Source organism: Prosopis cineraria, unplaced genomic scaffold (assembly GCF_029017545.1).
Source record: "Prosopis cineraria cultivar Desert tree isolate PC_DT_omini unplaced genomic scaffold, ASM2901754v1 PC15, whole genome shotgun sequence".
In the NCBI taxonomy this organism is placed as follows: Eukaryota; Viridiplantae; Streptophyta; class Magnoliopsida; order Fabales; family Fabaceae; genus Prosopis; species Prosopis cineraria.
In genome coordinates, this window is record NW_026555346.1 from 1,155,237 (window position 1) to 1,178,115 (window position 22,879).

Sequence of the window (22,879 nt, forward strand, 5' to 3'; positions counted from 1 at the left end):
AGTCAAGTTATTGAATTTCATAGTGTAGGTTCAAACGTTTTCAACATATGTTGAATTCACTGAAATAAGGTACTCTTATAATTATATTTGTAAGTTATTTTTAACTTGTTTTATTGTAATTAAGTAAAAAATTTAAAATTTATTAATATGTGTAAAAATTTAATAAGTTATCATTTTTATTTTTATTAAACACATATACTTTAATAATGTATTAAATAAAAAATATGATAGAAATTTAATAAAATAATTTATAAATAAAACAAAAAAAGACTTTTTTTTTTATTCTACAAACAGGACTGGAGGGAGCAAGTCAGTAACTGTGGCCACAAGTCGAGGACACGGAATGATGGGGATGGCAACGGAATTAAATGGGATTGGAATAGTGGATGGAGTGGAGCGAAACAAGTTGTTCAGTGTTCAGTATTCAAATTTCACTGTTTCATTTAGATATTTTATTTTTGACAATCCGTTCTTGATTGTATAGCTTATATTATAGTTTTTGATATGACTACACTCAATCCCTTTTTGCACGGTTTTTCTGTGGCTTTATATTAAAAAAAAAATTTACTGTTTCGTAATCAAGTAATTTTGCAGGGTTTTGAAATCCGTGGATGCTTAAAAGCTTTACTCCTATTGTGGCTTACTCGTTCTCCTTCGTTTCGTTCCGTCCTAGTACATAAATTATGGTCAAATAAAATGTTTTGAAATTTACTCGGGATTTATATACGCAAAAGACTTCACTCATATTGCGAGATTGTCACATGCCTGGATTCTCTTAGGTGGTCAGAGATGGAGATTTCCAAATAAGGGAGGTTTCTCAAGGCACGGAGCAGTGCAATCCACTGATCCAACCATGCAATATAGCACCGACTCTCATTTATATAAGATTCCTTTTGCTTCTTCACTCCCTCCTCCATTTCTTCCTCCCTTTTGACTACTCAACGTTTCCCCCAAGCAACGAATCAAGTTGTTTGCAAATGAATCTCAATCCATCGCCTGCACAAATCAAACCCTGCGCCATTTTTTTTATTTAATATCTGGGAGACCAATAATTGCTTCCACTATATGATCGAAACCATTAAATAAAGTACTCATATTTTAATCCACCTTTTTATAATACCAACTATGCGCCTCCTGCATGTTTTTCTTCTTCTTCTGTTTTTTTTTTTTTAAATTTTGGAGACAATAAAAGTTTCTTTTCTGGGATCTGCTCTTAGATTGGGATTAACAACTGTACAAAAATCTCCGTGGACCAAGGCAAGGGTTGATTTCCGACCATTTTAAAAGTTGTAAATCGGGCAAGAACCAAATGTTCCGTATCCCAGAGAAGAAAACCCGAAAATCTCCCAACCCTGACACTACAGGGAAAGGTAAAGACTTTGAGTTTTTGTTTTTGAGAAGATTTGATCAAAACCATGTTGCTCTCCAAGAATGGGAATAGCTGCAGATTAAATAGCCATTTAACAAATAGAACCGGCTGAAGCCAGGGGGTGAGATGGTGAATCCGGCAAAGATAGGTAAGAAAGAATGTAATAACAAGGGAGTGAGAAATGATTCGGTTTGGGATAGAATCCATCACGAAATCTCTGTGAATTTGATGATTTGTAAAATTCGTCCCCTTGATGGATTTCCATCCGCATTTGCTCTCCGAGTATATAAGGCCACGAACTTTCACGCACTTCTCGTGACTTTCCACTTGGTCCTATCATGTTTCTCCTCGCCTTGCTTTCTTGCAGTCGCGTTTCTTAGTCATTACAGAAACCTAAGACAGAGGTTAGGTAAGCGTATGGCCTCTAGGGGATCCGCCTCTTCTTCTTCTTCGACTTGGATGCCGGAAAACGGCGGCGTTCCTCATGTTTTAGCGGTCGATGACAATCTCGTTGATCGCAAACTTGTCGAGAAGCTTCTCAGGAACTCTTCTTGCAAAGGTAATATTAATATATAATATGCCATTTAATTTTCTCTTCTTCCTCGTGGATGTAAATATGTACTGGACTGTGTGCGCAGTGACAACAGCAAAAAATGCGACGAGGGCGTTGGAATTCTTGGGGCTGGCAACTACTGATCATGATGAGCATAACGCCGAGAAGGGCGCTGTGAGTAACCCTTATATATTTTGAAGCACAGTCGTCCTCTCCTTACTTTCCCATACCAGGCTTTAATTTTCACTGACACATCTGATATGATTGTCTCCATACATGCAAAGTCAATTTGGTTATCACAGACTATTGTATGCCCGGAATGATAGGCTACAATCTACTTGAGAAAATCAAGGTGAATTCAGAGACCATTTCGGTTCTGCACATATATTTCGAGATTTTGCCTTGAGTCTCGTAAAGGAGATGTTTGCGGGAAACTGCAGGGATCATCTATCGTGAAGGAGTTCCGGTGGTGATCATGTCATCTGAAAATGTGCCAACTCGGATTACCAGGTAATTCCCAGCATTTATTAAGTGCACTCCGTGCACACACGCGCACACACAATATATATATATATATATATATCATGCATATATAGTTATCAACACGCGCGCGCGCGCACATCATGCATATATAGTTATCATCGTCTATATATACAACTCTCATTTTGTACATTAGGTTACGTTTATCGATGTCTTTCATTTTCATTGGTTAATCGTTAAATGTTGTGCCATAATAGATGTTTGGAGGGAGGAGCTCAAATGTTCATCCTTAAACCCCTTAAACAATCTGATGTTAGCGAGCTGACGTGTCAATTGATGAACTGCAAAGTCTAAAGCTGATCCTTGAATCGATCGATCAGTTTTCTAGCTATACCTACTTCGGACTAGCTTTTTCTACAGGAACAGATTCCTGATGTTTTAGCCAGTGTAAAGATTTTCTTTTGTTTTTGTTTTTGTTTTTTGTTTTTATCTTCAAAAAGATGTTGTCATGTCTTCTCAAGGAAATCTTAAACTGGTTTCAGGTTTCCTTAGTTGCAACATAATTCGCTGCGTTCTGTTTTCCCACTTTCGATTGTGTTTTTGTTTGAGCACAGCATTTGAAATATACTCGTTTATATTTTACCGATGACATGTCAGCATATCAATTGAATATATTAATATACATTGTAAACTTGATACAATCCACATTATTTTTAAATTGCTAATAGCGCGTTTTATTTTATTTTTTTTCCTTGGCTAAATTACATACAACTCTCATAAAATTTGAACCATATATAAATAACCCTCGTAACCTTTAAAACTTAACAATAAAACTTTTTTAGTTTTTAGGTATATGAAAATAACTCCTAAACATTAATTTTATATTCTCTTAAAATTTATTTTTGTGTGCATTTAAGCCCCATAAACTTTGATTAATATACGAATAATCCACTTAAATTTTAAGTTACATGTAAATAATTAATGTATAAAAATAATTATATAAGTTATTTGCATAAACATAAGAGTTGATAGGGGTTCATTGTAAAGTTTCAAAGGTTAGGAATGTTATGTGTATATAGTTTAAAGTTCAAGAAAATAATGTATAATTTAGCTTTTTTTTTTTTTTAATTGAGTGTAAATGTGTAATGTACAGAGAAATCTGTCTTCATGAAAAAATTCCATGACTGTCGAGAAAAAAAATTCTGGAGATGTTTGTTTTTTTTTAAAGATTAAAACCAGTAAAATTTATTAAATTCAATATCATATATTTTTAATTATGTTGAAAAAAATTTTTAATTTGATTTTTTTATGTTGTTATGAAAAATTATTAGATGAAAATAAAAATTTCAACGTAGATGCGATAGGGCCTTAGACAATTTCTCTACAACAATGGGACTCAATCGTGCTACAAAACTGAACAGGCCCCCAAAAATGTGTATCTGAAGGCAATTCAATCAGTCCTTGTGCCCCAGCCCAATACAATTAATCATTTCGGACATCTGTAAACACAGTCCGCTCAAGAAATCCTCTATCCAAACACGGTTTTCGTGTTTTTTTCAGATGTGTTTTCATCAATGATTTAAATGGCTGTGATAAATTCTGTAAAACTCATGATAATGATAAATCTTATACTATTTTTTGACCTGAATTTAATTATTTAAATACTCCAAATCTCCTCATGTCTTACATTTTATAATCCAAATTCTCACATGCTCTAATAAAAGTAATACATAAAGTAACTGGCTGTATACATACATATTTTTAAGATTGAGAAAGACGTTGTTCAATGGAAGCGCATGACAATAACGGAACGAGCTGTTTAAAAAATATTCTTCAAAGGTAAAACTTAAGAATGAATGCCTCTAATATCCCCCATTCATGAAAATCTTTAAGATATATTTTTTAATCTTATTTATAAATTATTTCTAACATGTGTTATTAAAATTATAAAAATTTTAAATTTTATCAACTCTATCTTAAATTTTAATAAATTTTTATTTATGATATAATTATTTTTAATAATTTTTTTAGTATTTAATAAGAATATAAAAATAAAAATGAACTAAACAAACAGCATAAAGAGTGTGAGCAACACAAAAGATAAAATAGAAACAAAAAAATCCAAGACTTTCTTCATATTTAATTATTTATTCCTCGAAGGCTCAATGCTCGCGCTTCATTTTAAAGGATATATTTCATTCTGCTATTATCTTTTTTACAAAAGGCTTTCGGCGTAATCCGACTCCGAACCTCTGGGTGGCTTTCACCCCGCTCTTGAACTGCACATAGTGCGATTCTGATACCAGAGTTTTCGCAATGGCGACAGTGTTGGAGCCATCAGCTGTTAACCCACTGTTCGCGATAAAGTCCCACTCATCTTATCCAAATTACAGTAATCTAAAGTTTCAGACTTTTTCCCTAACATCCGCTTCTCTCACTCTTGGTCCTCCTGATGCCAATCGTCCTCGTTGTGCTGGAACGTCTTCTCCCTCCTCTTCACCGCGACCCCAAGACACTGACCTCGATACTGAATCCGACCCAGACCCGAAGAGCGACCGCCGGCGAGCCGTTAGGCTGGCCTGGGAGAAGCTAGTCCGGTGGTCCAGGTCTTGGCGCTCCAAGGTCAAGACTGACGTAATAGAACGGACCAACAAGGTTTGCTTTGCTAGTCCGCCTTTTTTTTGTTGGTTATTTCTTTTAATTTGATATTTTCAGTTTCTTTGCTGCTTTTGAGGCATTGAGTATGTTCTTTCCTAGTTTCGGGGAACTTATTCTAACACTAATATTGTCGATAACTTTATTCGCCGTTTTCGATTATTTATCTTGTGGTATGATATTGTTTGTTAACCCATGCATTGAAAGTGTTCGGTCCTGTATCCATAGAGCTCTTGGTTTTGTTCTAGCGGGCCTTTCCATATGAAAATGTAATCTTTTCGTAATTTGTCCTGTGGGGCATTTTGAAATTCATTTGCACGGCAGGTGGTTGTGCTGGGAGGGGGATCATTTGGGACGGCAATGGCTGCCCATGTTGCTAATAAGAAGGCTCAATTGGAAGTCAAGATGCTAGTGCGGGACCCTCAAGTTTGCTTATCTATTAATGAGAGGCACAGCAACTGGTAAACACTTTCTTCTTCACATAATTTACCTTATGGTGTATCAATAACATCCGCCATTTCTATTAAGTGATTGCCTTCTTGCAGCAAGTACTTCCCAGAACACAAGCTTCCGGAAAATGTTGTTGCAACAACTGATGCAAAAGATGCTTTGATTGATGCCGATTACTGCCTCCACGCTGTGCCTGTTCAGGTCATCCAGATCTTTTTGACTTTACAAGTCTACTAGAAGTAGTTACTGATGTTTTATTATGTCTTGATTCTTTTAGTAAAAAAAAAAAAAATGCATTGATTCAATCGTGCACAACAGAAGTGATTGTCTGAAATCTGAATTGTATCTCTACTATTGCAGTTCAGCTCATCCTTTCTTGAGAGTGTCGCAGATTTTGTTGATCCAGGCTTGCCATTTATATCTCTCAGTAAAGGTCTAGAGCTTAACACACTGAGGATGATGTCTCAAATTATTCCTCAAGCATTAAAAAATCCTCGCCAGCCTCTTGTTGCACTATCAGGGCCTTCCTTTGCTCTAGAGTTGATGAATAAGCTGCCCACAGGTTAGGTTGGTAGTTCCACATGTGGATTACGTACTTTCAATTCTCTTCTTTTTGAGGTTCCAAAATAATTAATGTTGGGTTGTTTTCCTCCTTTCTGAAATAACAGCCCTGGTAGTGGCATCCAAAGACAAAAAATTGGCAAATGCAGTTCAGCAATTGCTATCTTCCAGTCAATTAAGAATAAGTACATCAAGGTAAATGGTCTTCACTCGATTCATCATATGAGATCAATTTCATATGCAAAATACTTGAGTTTTCCCTCGAGCCTGTTACAACTAGAGCATCCATATATTTGATCATCTAATGCTTTAACTTTGTCTCCTTTTCGAATGATGAATAATGCATGTATTACCTGTCTGCTTCATTCTATCTTGGCTTGTTAAGATTCCCTGGCTTTTGTGTACAATAATAATTTATGTTCTCATGTTCAGCATGTAATCTCTTTTAACTCCAGTGATGTTACAGGAGTTGAAATCGCAGGTGCACTTAAGAATGTGCTTGCAATAGCTGCGGGGATTGTGGAAGGTATGAATCTAGGAAACAACTCAATGGCTGCTCTTGTTGCACAAGGCTGTTCTGAGATACGATGGCTTGCGACAAAGGTATCCACTATATCAATTCTGTAATTAGTAGTAACTTTCACCTCTCTTCTTTCCCTAGAAATGGTAGATGCAATGCTGTACAGAATGCCCAAGTAAACCTTGATGTCTTGTGCTGTATGGGCATTGATAGTTTTCTGAGTCTGGGTCTGAGCTTCTAGGCATGCTGAACATGTTTATAAACTACAGTTGATGATCTTGTGGTGTCCATGCGGCATGTGTTGCCTTTGTTGCTTCCTGCAAATCAGTAATGCTCATGATGCTGGTGTTATTGTCTTCTGAAGATGGGTGCAAAACCAACAACAATAACCGGTCTATCAGGAAGTGGAGACATAATGCTTACGTGCTTTGTAAATCTTTCGAGGAACAAAACAGTTGGCATGCGTCTTGGATCTGGGGAGAAACTTGAGAATATACTGAATTCCATGAATCAGGTATGTCAAAAGATTCCCAATTGTGCCAAACTGCCAGCTTATGAGAACTGAAGTAAGATGTGTATGGTTTCTGTGTGAAGGTGGCAGAAGGTGTGTCTACAGCTGGAGCTGTGATTGCTTTGGCGCAGAAATATAACGTGAAATTGCCAGTTTTGACGGCAGTTGCTCGTATCATTGACAATGAACTCACCCCACAGAAAGCTGTTTTCGAGTTGATGAGCCTTCCTCAGGTTATATTCCGACCCTCCTTTTCAGGGTTCTTTTGTGCTCAGTTTTCATTGGCTCTTCTAATGTGAGGGAAGACCATTTTCTTTGTAGGTGGAGGAAGTATGAAACTCCTTATCCTCACCTACCAGCCTGCATTTTATTTGGCCATTCTTTTCCCTGTTGCCTCCTGGGTATAATTATTTTTTCTTCGCCGTTGTGCTTCTGGTGCACAAGATTTGGCGAGGACAATTTTGCAAAAATGGGAGTTATGCCGTACAATACTTGGAATTTGAGGAATATATAGACCATAGACAACTCGCCTCATCGAATACTTGTTTACCACGTTGGTCAAACAAAGAATACTTGTTTACCACGACCATGGTTCCGAATTGATTTCGAGATATTTCCCAAGGAAGGAAGTTTCGGTATGTTACTAAAACCAAGTGCTTGTGGCGTTAAATAAGTTGAATTCCATTCAAGTTTAAACTCGAAGCTAAGCTAAGCCCCAGCTACTAGAAATGGAATTTTCGAATTGCTACTGTCAAAGAGAAATATGAGAAGCCGAAGACATTACATTCAGACGAAAGAAACCCCAGGCCTCCTGACGAGGATGCGAAAAGCCAGAGGACGATCCACCTCGAGTCAAAGTTTGGACTGCTTGAAAAGACATATAATTAACCAGTAAGAAGAGCACTTGAATTTTCTTCAGAAATGGAATGCTTGTTCTAGTCATCACGCGATCAGTGATTTTCTCAGTATTCAAATGAAGGGAACCATGGATGTTCCTCTAGCTCTTCATTCTGCCATGTATCTTCTTTATATCCTGCTAAATTCTCTTCTCTAATTGTTACTGTTACAATTTCATTTTTGACGACCCTGGTTCTTTTGGAAAATCTTACCTAAAAATATTAACTTGTTTTCAAGAAGTCTCACAATATATAAATGTTAAACTCAGTATATGATATTCTTTTGGCCAAAAATATATATGATATTTTCGTATACATTCGTATAAAAATTATATCATGTTCCTAATTATAAGCATTATAATAATTCTACTCAAGCCAAACTGCTTGAAAATCTCTTTAACTTTGAGATGAAAAATAATCTTAAAAGTTCCGTGCTATATGTATATATAGGGGAAATGATATTAAAATTTCTTTCAATTATTTAAATGACATTTTAATTTTTTGAAATGTGATGATTTTTTTGAAAATTTTAGAAACTTTTCTATTATTAAAAAGTTAATGTAAAAGATTAAATTGTTTTTTATTGAAATAAAAATTCCAAACATCAAAATAAATACTTGCAAACTTGTTTAGGAAAAAAAAAAAGTTGTGAATATAAAATAAAACTTGTGAATGACAATTAATATTTGTAATATTTAAAAAATATTAAAATTTTAAATATAAATTTGTGAATTGTTATTAAATTCTTGTGAGTTTAAAAAGAAAAATTATGAATTTTAAAATAAAACTTGTGAATGATAATTAATATTTATAACATTTGAGCAATATTAAGATGTTAAATACGAACTTATGAATTGTTATTAAATTCTTTCAAATTTAAAAAGAAAAATTATGAATCTTAAAAGAAAATTTGTGAATATTAATTGATATTTAAAACATTTAAAAAATATCAAGATTTTAAATATAAACTTATAAATTGCTATTAAATTATTGTAATTGTAAGCAAAAAAATTATAAATTTTAAAATAAAACTTGCAAATAAAGGGCGTGAAGTATTTATTTTGAGGTTTGAGGCTTTTATTTTAATTAAGAACAATTTAATATTTTATATTAATTTTTTAATGACAGAAAAGTCCTTAAATACTTCAAAGAAATTACAACATTTTAAGAGATTAAAATATTATTTACATAATTCAAAAAAATTTTGTTATCATTTTCCCATATATATATATATATATATAATTTGTTTGACTATAGTTTAATTAACAAGTTATGATACTTTACCAAAAGAAAAGGTTATGGCTCGAATTTTTGTTAGTTTACATTTTAACTAACAAAAATAGCTTCTTATTTTCATATAATCACACACAAACACACACGCATGCATAACCAGTGCACACTCAATAGAAAGTTTATCTGCATAGGAATAATCACGGATTGGTTCGAGCTCTTCTGTGACTCGTCCCATGATAATATGTTGTACTGTATATACATGAAATCTCGTCACTTCTTCCCTACTGATAGAGATAGGAAAGTCATCTGATTCTTAAATGTGCTCGATCTACTAATTACAATTTTTCACTCACGTGCGTGATTAAGATTATGAATAGTTATTAGTTAGTTAGGAGCTGTCGCAATTTTTTTAAAATTTATAAAAGTTAGATCACTTGTTTTTAAGAATACTGAGAAAAGGGGCGAAGCTTGAATTGGCAATATATGTTGTCCAATCAATTTTCCTTAAAGCGGTTAAGTGATAATCATGATCAATTAATATTTAATACATGGGATTCTGATGGTAACTTCAAAGTGAAAAAAATTAGTCAAAGATCCAGGGATGGGGGTCCCAAAGAGAAACGGTTCAATGGGGCAAGAGGTCACCGCAGAGGGGGGAAAAAAAAGAAGTTTGAACTTCCAAGAAGGTAGCCAAGACCATGACCAAGTCTTCGTTTCCACGTTCCGCTCCCCCTTGTTTTTATTTATGAACCTTTTAACTTCCCGATCGAACCATTCATTTTTTTCTCGCTGGGTCTAACAAAAAGCACCAACATAGAAGCTTGCCCAGAAATTTACCCGCAAGCCCCACCACCTTTATAATTTGCCCGGTGCAAATGGCAAATTCCAGAAAGCAGAAAGACCTAGAAACCATGGAAGAGGCCACCAGTTCTTTAATACGCCGTGCTTGTGAATTAGCTAGAAACCTAGGATCAAATTTCGCCCACTTAGCTTACCTGCAGCCTGATGTACTGTTGGCGTCCATTGATGAGACAGTGACGACGTTTTCGGCCGCTAGAGAAAGCCTGCGACTGTTTTCCCTACACCCAACTTCTGATTCAACGGCGGTTTGGCCAGTTAGGTCCCCCGGTCATGCACGGCCAATGGATCAGTCGACTCATGATCAAATGCAACAATCAGCAGCAGCAAAGATGCAGCAACGAATGCAAAAGACGAGGTATATAAACCTTACTCAAGTTACTCTTACTATTAACTGACTGAATTCTAATTAACTTGTTTAATGCATATACATATGTCTTAATGTTTACATCGCCGTCTTCTCTTTCACGTCCCCCATTATTGGAAGTACTTTTAGATGACTCAGCTCACACCTCATCTCTCATCCCCAAAAATTGAAAAAGGCCAGGGAAGAAAGGAACAAAGTAGTGGAACGTGCTTCTGGTTTTTGGCCTATGACCTTACTTTAGCATAATATCCGCACTCGATGACTGGTCTGTAACCGAAAGTGCAGAGACTTGTTAAAATATTAGGATAATATTTTCTCAGATCTTTCTTAGTAACGAGGTAAGAACGCACTACAAAGCCGCATACATAACTATGTACTGGCTTTTGCTTGCAGCACTTTTGAGTTATATGAAGTAGCTACATACATATATAAAAAAAGATTTTAGTAATCTGACCCATCAATGTTAATTAATGATTGGGACTATCTGCTAGTTGTATTTGATAGAACATATATTACTGGCGGGATGGTTATTTGTGTTTAATGCGTGTTAAAGTAATAGCAGGAAAAATGAATCGGAGACGAAGACAGTGATGGCACCTGCGCCTAGGTATGGAAACACAGAGATACCGCCAGATGATGGCTTCACTTGGCGAAAATATGGCCAGAAAGAGATTTTTGGCTCTACCCACCCGAGGTTCTGTGTTATACTTTATTAAATTCCTCAACTTGTCAACTAGAGTTACCTAGCAAGCAATTGAAACGCTCAAATTGACCACACGCATGCATATATTATTGAATGGTACTTATAAGTAATTATAAACTTTTCTAATGCTACTGCACTGATATACTCCATAAAACAAATTATCTCAATACAGATAGATAAATAGATAGATAGATATTGACAAATTCAATTCAAAACATAACTTAAGATTCTCTTGCTTTGCGCACATGCATCCAATCATGTGCCATTTATTAATAATTTTTCATGATATGTCTCTTTACATTTCTTCTTGCTAACAACTCGTTTTTCTCAAGTGAAAGTTCAGCAGTACCCCCCATATAATTGACCCAATATTAATTCCCCCAGATTACTTTAGTTAATCTGTTGTTATATCTACTCATACACACATGCAAGCTGGCGTTCATGGCCACACATGTTCAGCAAATTGATGCCACAATTGCACTTCCACTTTTTATGGCAAGTAATAACAACTCAAAACATTCCTCGCATAATTAAAATCCATTCATTAATTTATACAGGCCCTTTTGATTTTACTATTTTTAATTGGTTCGTTTCGTTATTATATAGTTCTATGACTTGTAAATGAGGTTCCACAGCCCAGAAAGAAAGCTATTGATTTAATTTCAGTTGTTGAATCTCTATCAATATATATATACGATTAAATTTTGGTTGACATTCTCTGAACATGCATGAATTATGACAACGCACTAAAATTACAAGACATATATTGCAAGCCCCGCATGCATACATGCATAATGCATATTTATTTTTTTGATAATAATAGAATGCATTTTTTTTTGATAATAATAGAATGCATATTTATTATATTTGTCATTTAAAATTATTGCACAGGGATCAAGAAATGTTAATAATATGTAAAAATATACTCTTTCATAAGACATCTTCAAGAAAAATACATCCCAATAAGTTAGTTAATTGTTTTAAAATTATGTTCTCTTTTTATATTTATCCTTATTTAATTAATATGATATCTCAATTAAGGGTATTTTTAAATTAAAAACTTTATTAATTGCTTCTAATGATACTTCAAAAAAATGTCCTATAATATTAAAGGGATGGAGTGATATACTTTACCAAATTTACCTCTCATCTAGGCCAGGTGAGTATAACATATTATTGTGTTAACAGGAGTTTATTATTTAACAATATGAAAAATATCATTAAATAGAACTTTGGAAGTCTAAAAAGATGGGTAGATAAAAAAAAGTGAAAAATAAAAAAGAGTAAAATTTAACAGGAATACGAAGACGTGTCTTAAATAGGATAGCCTGAAAATAATAAAAAAAAATAAAATGATAATTGAAAGAAAGAAAGAAAGAAACTGAATAGTTGCATATGTTTTGGTGAGCAGGAGTTATTACAGGTGCACCCACCAGAAATCATACAAATGTCCGGCGAAGAAGCAAGTGCAGCGACTGGATGACAACCCTAACACCTTTGCTGTAACATACCGAGGCAGTCACACCTGCATTCTCTCCTCCACCGCTCCCTCCCCCATCCCTCCTCCCCACCTCTTCCTCCATCACTTCAACTCTACTTGACTGGCTGTTGAATACATCTCCCAGACTTGTGACTACTAAAGTACTAATTTATGCTATCATTTAGGCTTTGTATTTGAACACATTAATCTTGTCCAGTGACGTGCTTCATCTTCTTTCTTCCCATCATTCCATCTATACTTTAACATAATTGAATGTGTCGGCGGGGGTGAAGATACGGTGTTAATTATTGTAATCATGGGTTACTTTAATTTGTTATTGTAATCATATTTCTTCCCCCTTCTTTCGTTGGGTCCCCGCACCTCTTCGATCTGGAGCCAACTTCGGAGACACAGAAAAATATCTACTTTCTTTGTTATCGCCCTACTAACTAAAGCCTATTCCCAAATCCTTAAGCAATCATGTTCTGTGCGCATACACAGCGTAAATCCCTCATCTCTGGTATTTTTTTAAAAACATTTTGAGGATGTCTTCTACATTCCCTTTAATTCCCTCAAGAAAGCAAGTCCGAAATTCTCACAAGCGGGCCCAGTTGTTTTACTTACTCGTTTACCGTTAGTTAGAGAGTTTAAAAACGTTAGTTAAAGAGCTTAAAAACGTAACATCAAGCAATTCTGAACATCCATAGCATAGAAGCAACAATGGAGCAGCCACATAAAAGGTGAGAAATTAAAGGAGGAAATTAGTTGAGTAGCTATATATATATAGGCTTTGTCTGATTGACCCTCCGTATACGCCTATGGCTGTACTCCAGGATCTCCACTTTCTAGGCACATCGGGGCCCCACTCGCTCCAATCAATCTTTGTCTTGGTGCGCCACACCCTGTGTGGCTCGTTTTCTACTCACTAAAGTCGAGGGTTTAAAGCTTATCCTATCACTCTTTATATACCTGAGGCCCCACTCCTCACTTCCTCTCCACATCAAATTCATTTCCTCCCGGCTTATTACACCACATACGAACTATACGACACTGATCATACGAGCATACATTGATCTATCACATAATTCACACTTGCGCACCATCCATGTTTCTTGTTTATTTACAAATCTCTTCAAACCTCTTAGCTTCTACACTATACAACTCATTCCTCACACATATATGCATTTTAAGTGCTCCTATGCATATTATCCAAGCTCATTCACTTATTTTTCAGTGAATGTATTTTATAACTCAACGCGTTACACGACACATCTTTCAATCAAACTAACATCTTTCACATACTATATCTTTATTAAAAATTTGATAGCAAATATTCAAATATTTATGTTTTACCTAGCCCTGTCGAGAGGATCAGATTAGTTAAGTGATACCATTGTTTGCTATCAAAATTTTCAATAAACACATAATACATGCAAGATATATATATATATATATATTGAAATACTCGATGTTCAAATGTTGAGATATAAAAACTATTCACTCGTGCATGAGAGTTTTTATTGAAGAGACTGAGCTTGGAATGAAAACACTTAGAAATTAAAATTAAATGCAAACCCAATAAAATACTAAATCACAAGTGCCAAACCCTTGTGGCCAGGAAGCCACGGCAGGATGATGATGTTGATGACTTCAGTGAAAGCTGAGATGATGATCAGTGCCAAAACCAGCAGATTGATCCGCTCCAAAGTCCATAGCGCCCCCGCCACCCGAATACACAGTATCTGCATTATGTTCGGTCAACATCTTCAGAGGCTCCGAAAGCTCGAAGTCCTTGAAATCTGACCACAAACTAGGCTCCATGTTATCTGTTATTTCACTAAGCGGCGTGTCTTCCTTGGGATATTCCTGCTTTATGGTTGGGGTTGATGATGTTGAGCTGATCAGAGGACGACCGTGCGCCTTTTGATCATCGTTTTGTGCCTTAGATTCGACCAGCAGATATGATTCCCAATTACCCGAATCTGAGATGACCATTTCGGGAGCCTTGAGGATGTCTTTGCACGTGTGAAATCCAATGTACGTTGTCAGGAACATTTCTGGATTCTCCTGTATGCGCTGAACCTGTTTGATTGCCTTGCAGCCTTGATCGCGCTTCCTTGTGCACCTGAAGTAACTCCTGCAGGTTAAATGAATAAAAATGAGAATGTGAACTAAACATGATAATGGGTATGATTTCAAAGCACTATAAATTAACACAAGAAGTTACACATAACCACTAAGTACGGAGATTTATGTTTAGTTAAACCATAATTAATAGCAAGTTCTGCAAAGGTTACAGTCCAGAAGCTGCTTGAGTTCCTACTTTAATTAGTATGAATCAAAAAGACAAGTTTCCACTTGCAATTTGCAAAATCCCAGATCGATAATTATTGTCTTGGTGATGATGGTTCTAAACATAGATACATAGATCACCCGGCAGCAAATATTCCTTTCTTCTTCAAAAATAGAAATGCAAAAAAAAAAAAGGAATATTTAACTTGCGCGATATAAAAGGAATAGAAATTAGGAGAGTATAGAAGACCTGGGGAATTTAGAATTAAGGATTTCCTTCTGTCCATATTTTCTCCATGCATGAGCATCCTCAATAGTGTGGGAGATTTTGGTCCATGTATCCGCTGTCTTATTCCTGCAACAATTAGGCATCCCATGCATGTTATTCCATGCCACCACAGTTCATAATCTGCTCACTAGTTCTCATGACCTTTCGTCACAGAAACCCTACTGGAATCTGAATCTTAAAATACCCACACCAATCGAAATCAGCGCACAGGAATTCACCCCGTTCACCTATTCATATCAATCAAAGTCCACCGCCCCACCTCAAAGCTTCAATCTTTTTCTTCATGATGAATAGCTTTGACCGTGACGATTTGGGCAGTGTCCGTACGTGTCCGTACGTGCCCCAAATCATGGTGGTGCCTAATAAGCGAAATCGCTCACGAAGCAAGTTTCGTCGACGGATGGAGTAAAGTAATATGAGAGTCAGGGAATAGATCAGGTAATAATAGTTCGCGTACCTTCTCTTGTAGCAGCCTCTCCGATCCTTGGCAGGCGGCGGCGATCTCTTCCTGCTCTGGCCGGATTCGTCGGGCCTCCAGTCATTGCAGGAAGAAGTTACGAGCGGTGACCCACTGTGACCGGAAATCGCCGAAATCTGACCTACCTCACGGCCAGCTTCGGAGGAAATCAGAATGGAAATACTTTGGTTGAAGGATCTCAAAATTTTGGCGACAAGTTGTTCGGCAGAGGGAGGCCCGTCAGGCCCAAGAGACTTTTGAAACAAAAGCTTGAGCTGGGAAGCGCACTCCTTACCCTCAACGAGCTCACTGATGATACTCTCCTTGTTTGCAGAGACATGTTCGGGACAAAGAGTAGTCATTTTTCTGTGAGGTATTAGCTCGGTGCTTTCTTTGTTATAGGTATTTGGGAAAGTTTTTGTGTTGTGATATTTTTGTTTGGATTTGGAAATAGGGCAACGGCTGGCTGGGGGGTGAGGAGTGGGAGAAGAAGATACAGTTGACGGAGAGAAGCAGTTGAAGGGAAAATATGAGGAAGGACTCGAGGAGTGGCGATGTGAAGGAAAGAAAAGAACAAGATTGATAGGATGACGTTGCCCTTGTGATGCTAGGATGACGTTTCCCACTCTCCTCTCTTTGGAAAATTGATACTGCCACTTTTTTCCTTAAAGGATGATCATCAATCATCATGGTTAAAACTCGGGCCAACTTGGTGTAGCGACACTGTTTGTATTCTTATAATCCTTTCTCTGCTTGCTGCAAGGGGTTCGATGGTCAAATTTTCATGCGGCTAAAGTGGGAAAAATTTGTTTGCGTATGGGATACCCTGCCTCATGGGAACAGGGTTAGTTAGGAGGTTCAATGGAAATTTTGAAATTAAACAAAAAAAAAAGTTAATAGTCACTTTTATGCTTGAATTTTATCTTTTAAATTTATGGGCATCCTAAAGTTGAGGCTGGGTATTTTTTATTTTTGAATGGCTGTTATGTAGGTATTTTTTCCCAATATTAATGCACTTAATGGTGGTTATACAAGTTCCACCATTTACATTTTTTAATAATTTTTACAATAGTTATAGGTTATTATGGTTTTTTTATTTAAAATTATTTTTAAATTAATCCTTTAACCCTACAGTAATATTTTAAAAATTTTTTATCCATATTTTTATTAAATTGCCTCAACAATCCTTGAATAATATTTTTTCAAAAAAAAAATTCAACGGCTAAAAACTGTTATATATTGTGAAAATAACCAAAAAAAAATCCTCCTAAAATATGTAAAATGTGGTAATTTCTCTTAATTTCATTGAGACCTTTTTTATATTATTTTTTTTTTGTAAAATGACTATTGTGCTCCTAATTTAAAATAAAAAAGAAAAATGAATAGAGCAAAACTTATTATTTACCATTTTATTTAATAATTGTCAGAAAAAAATAGTCATTACTTAAATTAAAATAGTAAATAATATTTATAACATTTAAATTTTAGTGATTAAAAAATTTACAAAGAAAAAATTATAATTATTCATCTCATTTTAATCATTATAAAAAAATAATTACTTAAATTTTATTAATAATTAATATTTATAACACTTAAATTTTAATAATTAAAAAATTTATAAAATAAAGCTTGTCATTTTCCATTAGTCACTGTCAAGAAAAAAAAATTATTATTTAAACCAAAAGATAATCATTGCACATTTATTTTTTATTTTAAATTAAAGGCATTGCAATTATTTCACAAATGACATAAACGTCATGACATCATAAGAGATTTGAAAAAAATTATTACATTCTATAAAACTGCATTATCATTTATATATTTTACAATAATTTTTCAGTTATTTTTTCTATATTATTTTAAATAGTCAATATATTTAGAAATAAATATCTTTTTCTCGATACAGAAAAAATATTAATTTAATATATATATATATATATATATTTATTAAAAAATAAGATATTTTTAAATAAGTTTAATACTAAAAAATATAAGATAATTTTAATATTTTAAGATATAATTATTATTTTTTTAAAGTATCCATATTGAATATATTACTTTATACTCCCTCTGTTTCAAATTATAAAATACTTTTAGATAAAATCTCATATACTAATAAAGATTATTAAATACACTTTACAACCTTACTTTTTTAAAATAAAAATATAAACTTTCAAAAATTATCCTTTATTTAATACTTTATTAATTAAAAAAATATTGAAAAGAGAGAATATATGAAAAGGATAATATTAAAAAAGTATAATTAATGAAATTTTATTTTAATCAAAGTGTCTTATATTTTAAAACATTTAATTTTTTTTAAAAATGTCTTTTAATTTGAGACAGAGAGAGTATTTTTTAAAGTTAGTTTAAAAATAAATAACTATTTTATTTAAGGATAAAATTTAGTTAAAAATATTTTATATTTTTTAATAAAAGAAGTATATAATATTAATATGAAACGTTAAAAATCAATCTATTCTAAATATAATTCTTATATATTCTCTCTACACAATTAATAAAGATGTTTGTGCAAACTTTATACTGATTTCAGCAGGAAATTAATCAAGTGTTACAGAGAGATTTTCAACTACCCCTCTTTGAATTCACAAGTTCGGTCGTTTAAAGCGGGGGCTAAAATTAGTTACAGGTTTTTTTTTGATAAAATAGTTACAAGTTTTTTTTGTTATGAATATATTTGATTATTATTATTATTTGTAAAATGAAAATGTAAAGGGTATTGTTATTATAAATTTATATTATATATTATAATTTAGTAGTATCAAACAAACACGTAACATTTTATTTTTCTTTCAATTTCTTAATTTTTATACATCCTATTATTGGTTTTAAAATTTTTTCATCAAGCAAGACGATGTCATGTGTTTTATCAAGTCTCATAATTATATACTCCCTCCAATTTTTAACATGAGACAATTAACTTATTAAAAAAATAGTAGTTATATCCTTAGAATTATTCAAAAATATATAGCTTTTCAATTTTACTCTTCCTTACAATGACTAATTATAATAAATTATAATTTAGAAATTCAAAGAATAATAAATAAATAAAAGGTAAAATTAAAAAATGTTAATTACCCTAACTCTATCATATGTTAGGGATCAGAAAATTTGATTTAAAAAAGACCAGAAAAAGCTTTTAAGCTTGCCCGTATTAAAAAATCTAGGCGGAATAGTTTCTAGTACATTGAATAAGATTTTTTTTTTTTTTTAAAACGGATAGGAGTTTAGTTTTAAATTTGAGCAGGCCTCGGTCTAGAAAAAGTCAAAAAATTTTGGCAGGTTTTATTAATACTGTTAGTTTTGCATGCAAGCCTCAAACAAACTGGCTAGACACTGATCAGTGATTGTTAATTAATACTTCCTCCATTATAAAATATAAAATATTTTTTAAAATTTAAATATTAAAAAATATAAAGTATTTTTAATATTTTAAAATATAATTAATATATTTTTAAAATGTCTTTAATAAATAAATTATTTTATATTTATTTTATAATAAAATGCTCTGTTAAATATGAGTAAATATGAAATGATGGTGTTGGCTTAAAAACAACTAATTATTTTATTAGAAATATGATTTAATTAAAAATATTTTATAATTTTAAATGAAAGCACAGGTAAATAGGACTCATCATCAACAATAATACAGAAAGTGATGTGATTATCTTTGTGTAACGAATCACTCCACCAATATATTTAAGTATATCTATAGTTCTACACAACAACGGATGGCAAAAAAAAAAAAAAAATCTATATACGACAACGAAACAAAACCTTAAATCACTGAGCGGGGAATACAAGTACATCCATACAAATAAAGATTTGGACCCCAGCAATGAAGAAAAAGGGGTGAAAATGAATTTGTATCCCCATGTAATATTCATGATTGGATTGAACAGAAACTTATAACTGGAACACCCAATTGAGTAATTATATTCCATGAAATGCATGCAACTTTGTTTTATTAAAATTATAAAATGACTGGTTTAAATTATTGTCAGTATCATGTCAATTGTTGAAGCAACAAATTGGCTCTGCCAACCTGCCGAGGGCCAACTTGAGAGAGTGCCACTTAACAAGTCACCTCCGTGGGCCTCGGCCTCGCACTGTTTTCAATCCTTACTATACGTTGCGTAACCTTTATTTCATTTTAGTCCATCATTAATTAATTAATTACCCATGGTACGGAACCCCTTTCTCTCTCTATCAGACTTTCTTTCATTGGTCCAAATCGTTTAGATTTAGGGAAAATTCCCAACTTGTTTTCCGCTTCTATTATTTTTCTGTTCGATCCCTTTCTTCCGTGCTGCTTTTTTATTAAATAGTCTCCACTATTCTTATAATAAGGATAAGGACAAGTCAGACAGACTTTTTTCCATTCATGAAACCTGAACATGCTTTTCACGTGAACACGCCCTTACACAGGAAACCCAAAAAAAGAAAAAAAAAAAAACTTGTCAAATTTGCAAGGCAAACCAAACCTAAACATATCTACTCAAAGCCTGCAAATTACTTAATAATATGCCTAACATTGTTTTTTCTAATAAACAGCTTAGCTGGTGTTTGAAATCTACACTAATCCTTTTTTTTTTTGGCCGGCAACTGCATAAAAATGGTTTACTATGAGAATGAAAAGAAAAATGGTCCCTCGACTAAGCTATCTCGATTGAATTAAGTGCTTAAATTTAGATCCTCGAGATTTAACTAGGATCGATAACTTAAATTTTATTTCACTTATTTGATCCTATTTATAAATAAAAAAAAAATTAATTTTGATTCTGTCTTTAGGATACCTCACTATTTCATATGTTCATTTTTACCTCTACATGCTCTTACTAAACACTAAGAAAGATTATTACGAATAATTATTATTGTCCTCATTATGGGGCAGGGATGAAAATTTATTTCAATTTTAAGATAGAATTTATGAGATTTAAAATTTTTCTTAATTCTAATAAACATGTTAAAAATAATTTATAAATAGGATCACATAAAGTAATATTTTATTTTTTTAAATAAAAATTGAACGATGTCTTTTAACTACTCATCAGAAGAAACAATTTTCTAATAATAAATTATTAATTAAACAAAGTACCACAGAATATTGTGCCAGTTAAACCATCCAAATTCGGGCAATCGGCTTCCTAAATATCTCCCGAGTTAAAAACGAATAAAAATGTGACATATCTGATGCGTATATGGATATTCTTGATAAAATCGAGTTTCTAAATTAATTAAGTAAACTAAACGCCAACTTTTTATCACACAGTATAATTTTATATGAATGTTATATGTAATATCGATGTACTAAAATTTTTAGTCTCTTAAATTTATTTCAGCTATCAATTTGATACCTTATAATGTGTTTTGTTCTCTTATTTTTTTAAAATTAAAAAAAAATATAACTTTAGATTCTTACACTTTATTTGAGTCTTGTCATAAGCCTTTGTATTTTTTTAATATTTTAAGTTGTTATAATTTTATTTTTTAATATTTTAAATTTTTCTATAAACAATGTTATAGAAATGAGTAGTAAGGATTATCATCTCTTAAGTAAGTGGTTAAAAGTTTCAATGCCAGCTCTTGTTTTCGTGTACATAGTAATTTAATTGTAAGAGATTTGCCTTTTTTTAAAAAAAAAAAAACCCTTAGGGGAGATAATAATATTTTAGTTTACTCCTTATACTATTTTAAAAAAAAAAACCACTTACTAGTAGCACGGAAGGGAATGAAAGGGAAGGAATGAGCTTGCGATTTAATAAAATCAAAGGAGCGGGGTTAAAAGCTCTTACTTGTTTTTCTTATCAATTAATCTTGCGCGTTCTCTCTGTTGAAACTTCATAACTTCATTGATCAATCTATTTTGAATCAATCTTATTCAAATTTTCCCTTCCAACGAAACAGGAGCGGAACACTCTCTCATATAGCGATGTTTTAGCCCAAAAAAAAGAAATAAGATCAAATTATAACAGGTGGGATTTTGCATGCATCATTTGCCTCATCACTAACTCTATTTGCATAACTTTCAATTTGTAAGGAATCAGCTTCTGCTTCATTAAAATTTAAAAGGTGGAATATCATCTCCTCAAGATTTATTGCCCTCCATGTATGTGTATTATTTTTAATGAGATAAGATTTATCATCAATTATAAATTCTAAATAATAACGTAAATTATATACTATAAAAGAAGGCACAGTATTCACATAGAATGATCACTGATGGAAAACTCGGAATTCCTTTTGACGCTGAAGGTGGAATTTCCCCTATCGTTAACACGACTTCTTGTATTCTTGTTATCATAAAATCTCCAGAGTCAATACACGCTACTTAATTTTGTTGACTTCAAATCATTCACACTCATGATAACTTTTTCTTCTGGTGACAGTGATGACGAAATTTGAGGACGTGTTATTATTGTTATTGCGATTGGTCAAACAGCCAAGGCATCATAATTAAATATATTTAACTACTAATAAATTCACTCCCTGATTTCAATGTACAGGGAGGTAATTGGTGATGAACATGTTTTGATGGGCCTGCTTTCGTTCAACCTAGCCTGGTTGTTAGATTCAGGGCTTTGATCTTTTTGGGCCGAACATTTAAGGCTTTAGTTCCGTTTTTTTTGGGGGGGGAGGGGGACCAAAGAAAGGTTCTCATGGAAAAAGGGACGATTGATTCCTCCAAATTAAAATAATAATAATAATAAAAGGTTTGTGAGGGATTCATTTTCATTACAGAATTCTGAGATGCGAAAATGTCCGAAAATTTTGGATCTCCTCTTTCGCCAAGTGACTTTCCTCGCAGGCTTTCTTGAAGCAGTTGTGAAGAAATGATTTGTATTGACATATTTTCTTAAATTTTCTTACTGGCTAGATAACTCGATAATTTCCCCTACACAGCTTTATTTTTTAAGCTATTGTTAAAAGGAAAATAATTTGAAGTGTAAAAGTTGCTGGTATCTTAATTTTTTTCTTACAATCAAATATTTATGTTTTACTTTTAAATTTAATTGGCATTTTTTACCCTATCTAAATGCATGAAACTTGGTAAAATTTCTCCCCAACATTACAACCGGTTACAATGCGTGTTCGGGGCTTGTGAACTGGAGAATTATAGAAATAATAAGGGTATCCGTGCGTCGTTAGATGTTTGTAATTTTAATACAGACCACTTGCCCTTT

At 33.2% G+C, this 22,879-nt stretch overlaps 4 protein-coding genes across 7 annotated transcripts; 3 read left to right on the forward strand and 1 right to left on the reverse strand.

The window, feature by feature from the left end:
- The first annotated feature begins 1,304 nt into the window (after positions 1-1,304).
- On the forward strand, positions 1,305-2,980 carry LOC129294087 (uncharacterized). Its single transcript, XM_054932201.1, has 4 exons — positions 1,305-1,928; positions 2,008-2,096; positions 2,207-2,432; positions 2,660-2,980. The coding sequence occupies exons 1-3, from the start codon at positions 1,496-1,498 to the stop codon at positions 2,243-2,245; spliced, it is 561 nt and encodes a 186-aa protein (XP_054788176.1). The 5' UTR covers positions 1,305-1,495; the 3' UTR covers positions 2,246-2,432; positions 2,660-2,980.
- A 1,628-nt stretch (positions 2,981-4,608) lies between these two features.
- LOC129294634 (glycerol-3-phosphate dehydrogenase [NAD(+)] 2, chloroplastic) lies at positions 4,609-8,153 on the forward strand. Of its 2 annotated transcripts, XM_054933073.1 has the most exons (9): positions 4,609-5,057; positions 5,382-5,518; positions 5,603-5,708; positions 5,868-6,069; positions 6,176-6,263; positions 6,524-6,671; positions 6,953-7,102; positions 7,183-7,332; positions 7,421-8,153. In XM_054933073.1, exons 1-9 carry the CDS (start codon positions 4,719-4,721, stop codon positions 7,433-7,435), a joined length of 1,335 nt encoding a protein of 444 aa, XP_054789048.1. In that variant the 5' UTR covers positions 4,609-4,718; the 3' UTR covers positions 7,436-8,153. The 2 variants fall into 2 exon arrangements, with proteins under 2 accessions (XP_054789048.1, XP_054789049.1); XM_054933074.1 differs by lacking the exons at positions 7,183-7,332; positions 7,421-8,153 and having other exon boundaries at positions 6,858-7,096.
- A 1,882-nt stretch (positions 8,154-10,035) lies between these two features.
- On the forward strand, positions 10,036-12,865 carry LOC129294160 (WRKY transcription factor 55). Of its 3 annotated transcripts, none has more exons than XM_054932333.1 (3): positions 10,036-10,444; positions 11,007-11,147; positions 12,568-12,865. In XM_054932333.1, the coding sequence occupies exons 1-3, from the start codon at positions 10,104-10,106 to the stop codon at positions 12,755-12,757; spliced, it is 672 nt and encodes a 223-aa protein (XP_054788308.1). In that variant the 5' UTR covers positions 10,036-10,103; the 3' UTR covers positions 12,758-12,865. The 3 variants fall into 3 exon arrangements, with proteins under 3 accessions (XP_054788308.1, XP_054788309.1, XP_054788310.1); XM_054932334.1 differs by having other exon boundaries at positions 11,013-11,147; XM_054932335.1 differs by having other exon boundaries at positions 11,016-11,147.
- An 828-nt stretch (positions 12,866-13,693) lies between these two features.
- Positions 13,694-16,224, reverse strand: LOC129294684 (probable WRKY transcription factor 70). Its single transcript, XM_054933140.1, has 3 exons — positions 15,675-16,224; positions 15,179-15,283; positions 13,694-14,773 (listed from the first exon to the last, which is right to left on the reverse strand). The coding sequence occupies exons 1-3, from the start codon at positions 16,034-16,036 to the stop codon at positions 14,287-14,289; spliced, it is 954 nt and encodes a 317-aa protein (XP_054789115.1). The 5' UTR covers positions 16,037-16,224; the 3' UTR covers positions 13,694-14,286.
- Positions 16,225-22,879: the final 6,655 nt, after the last annotated feature.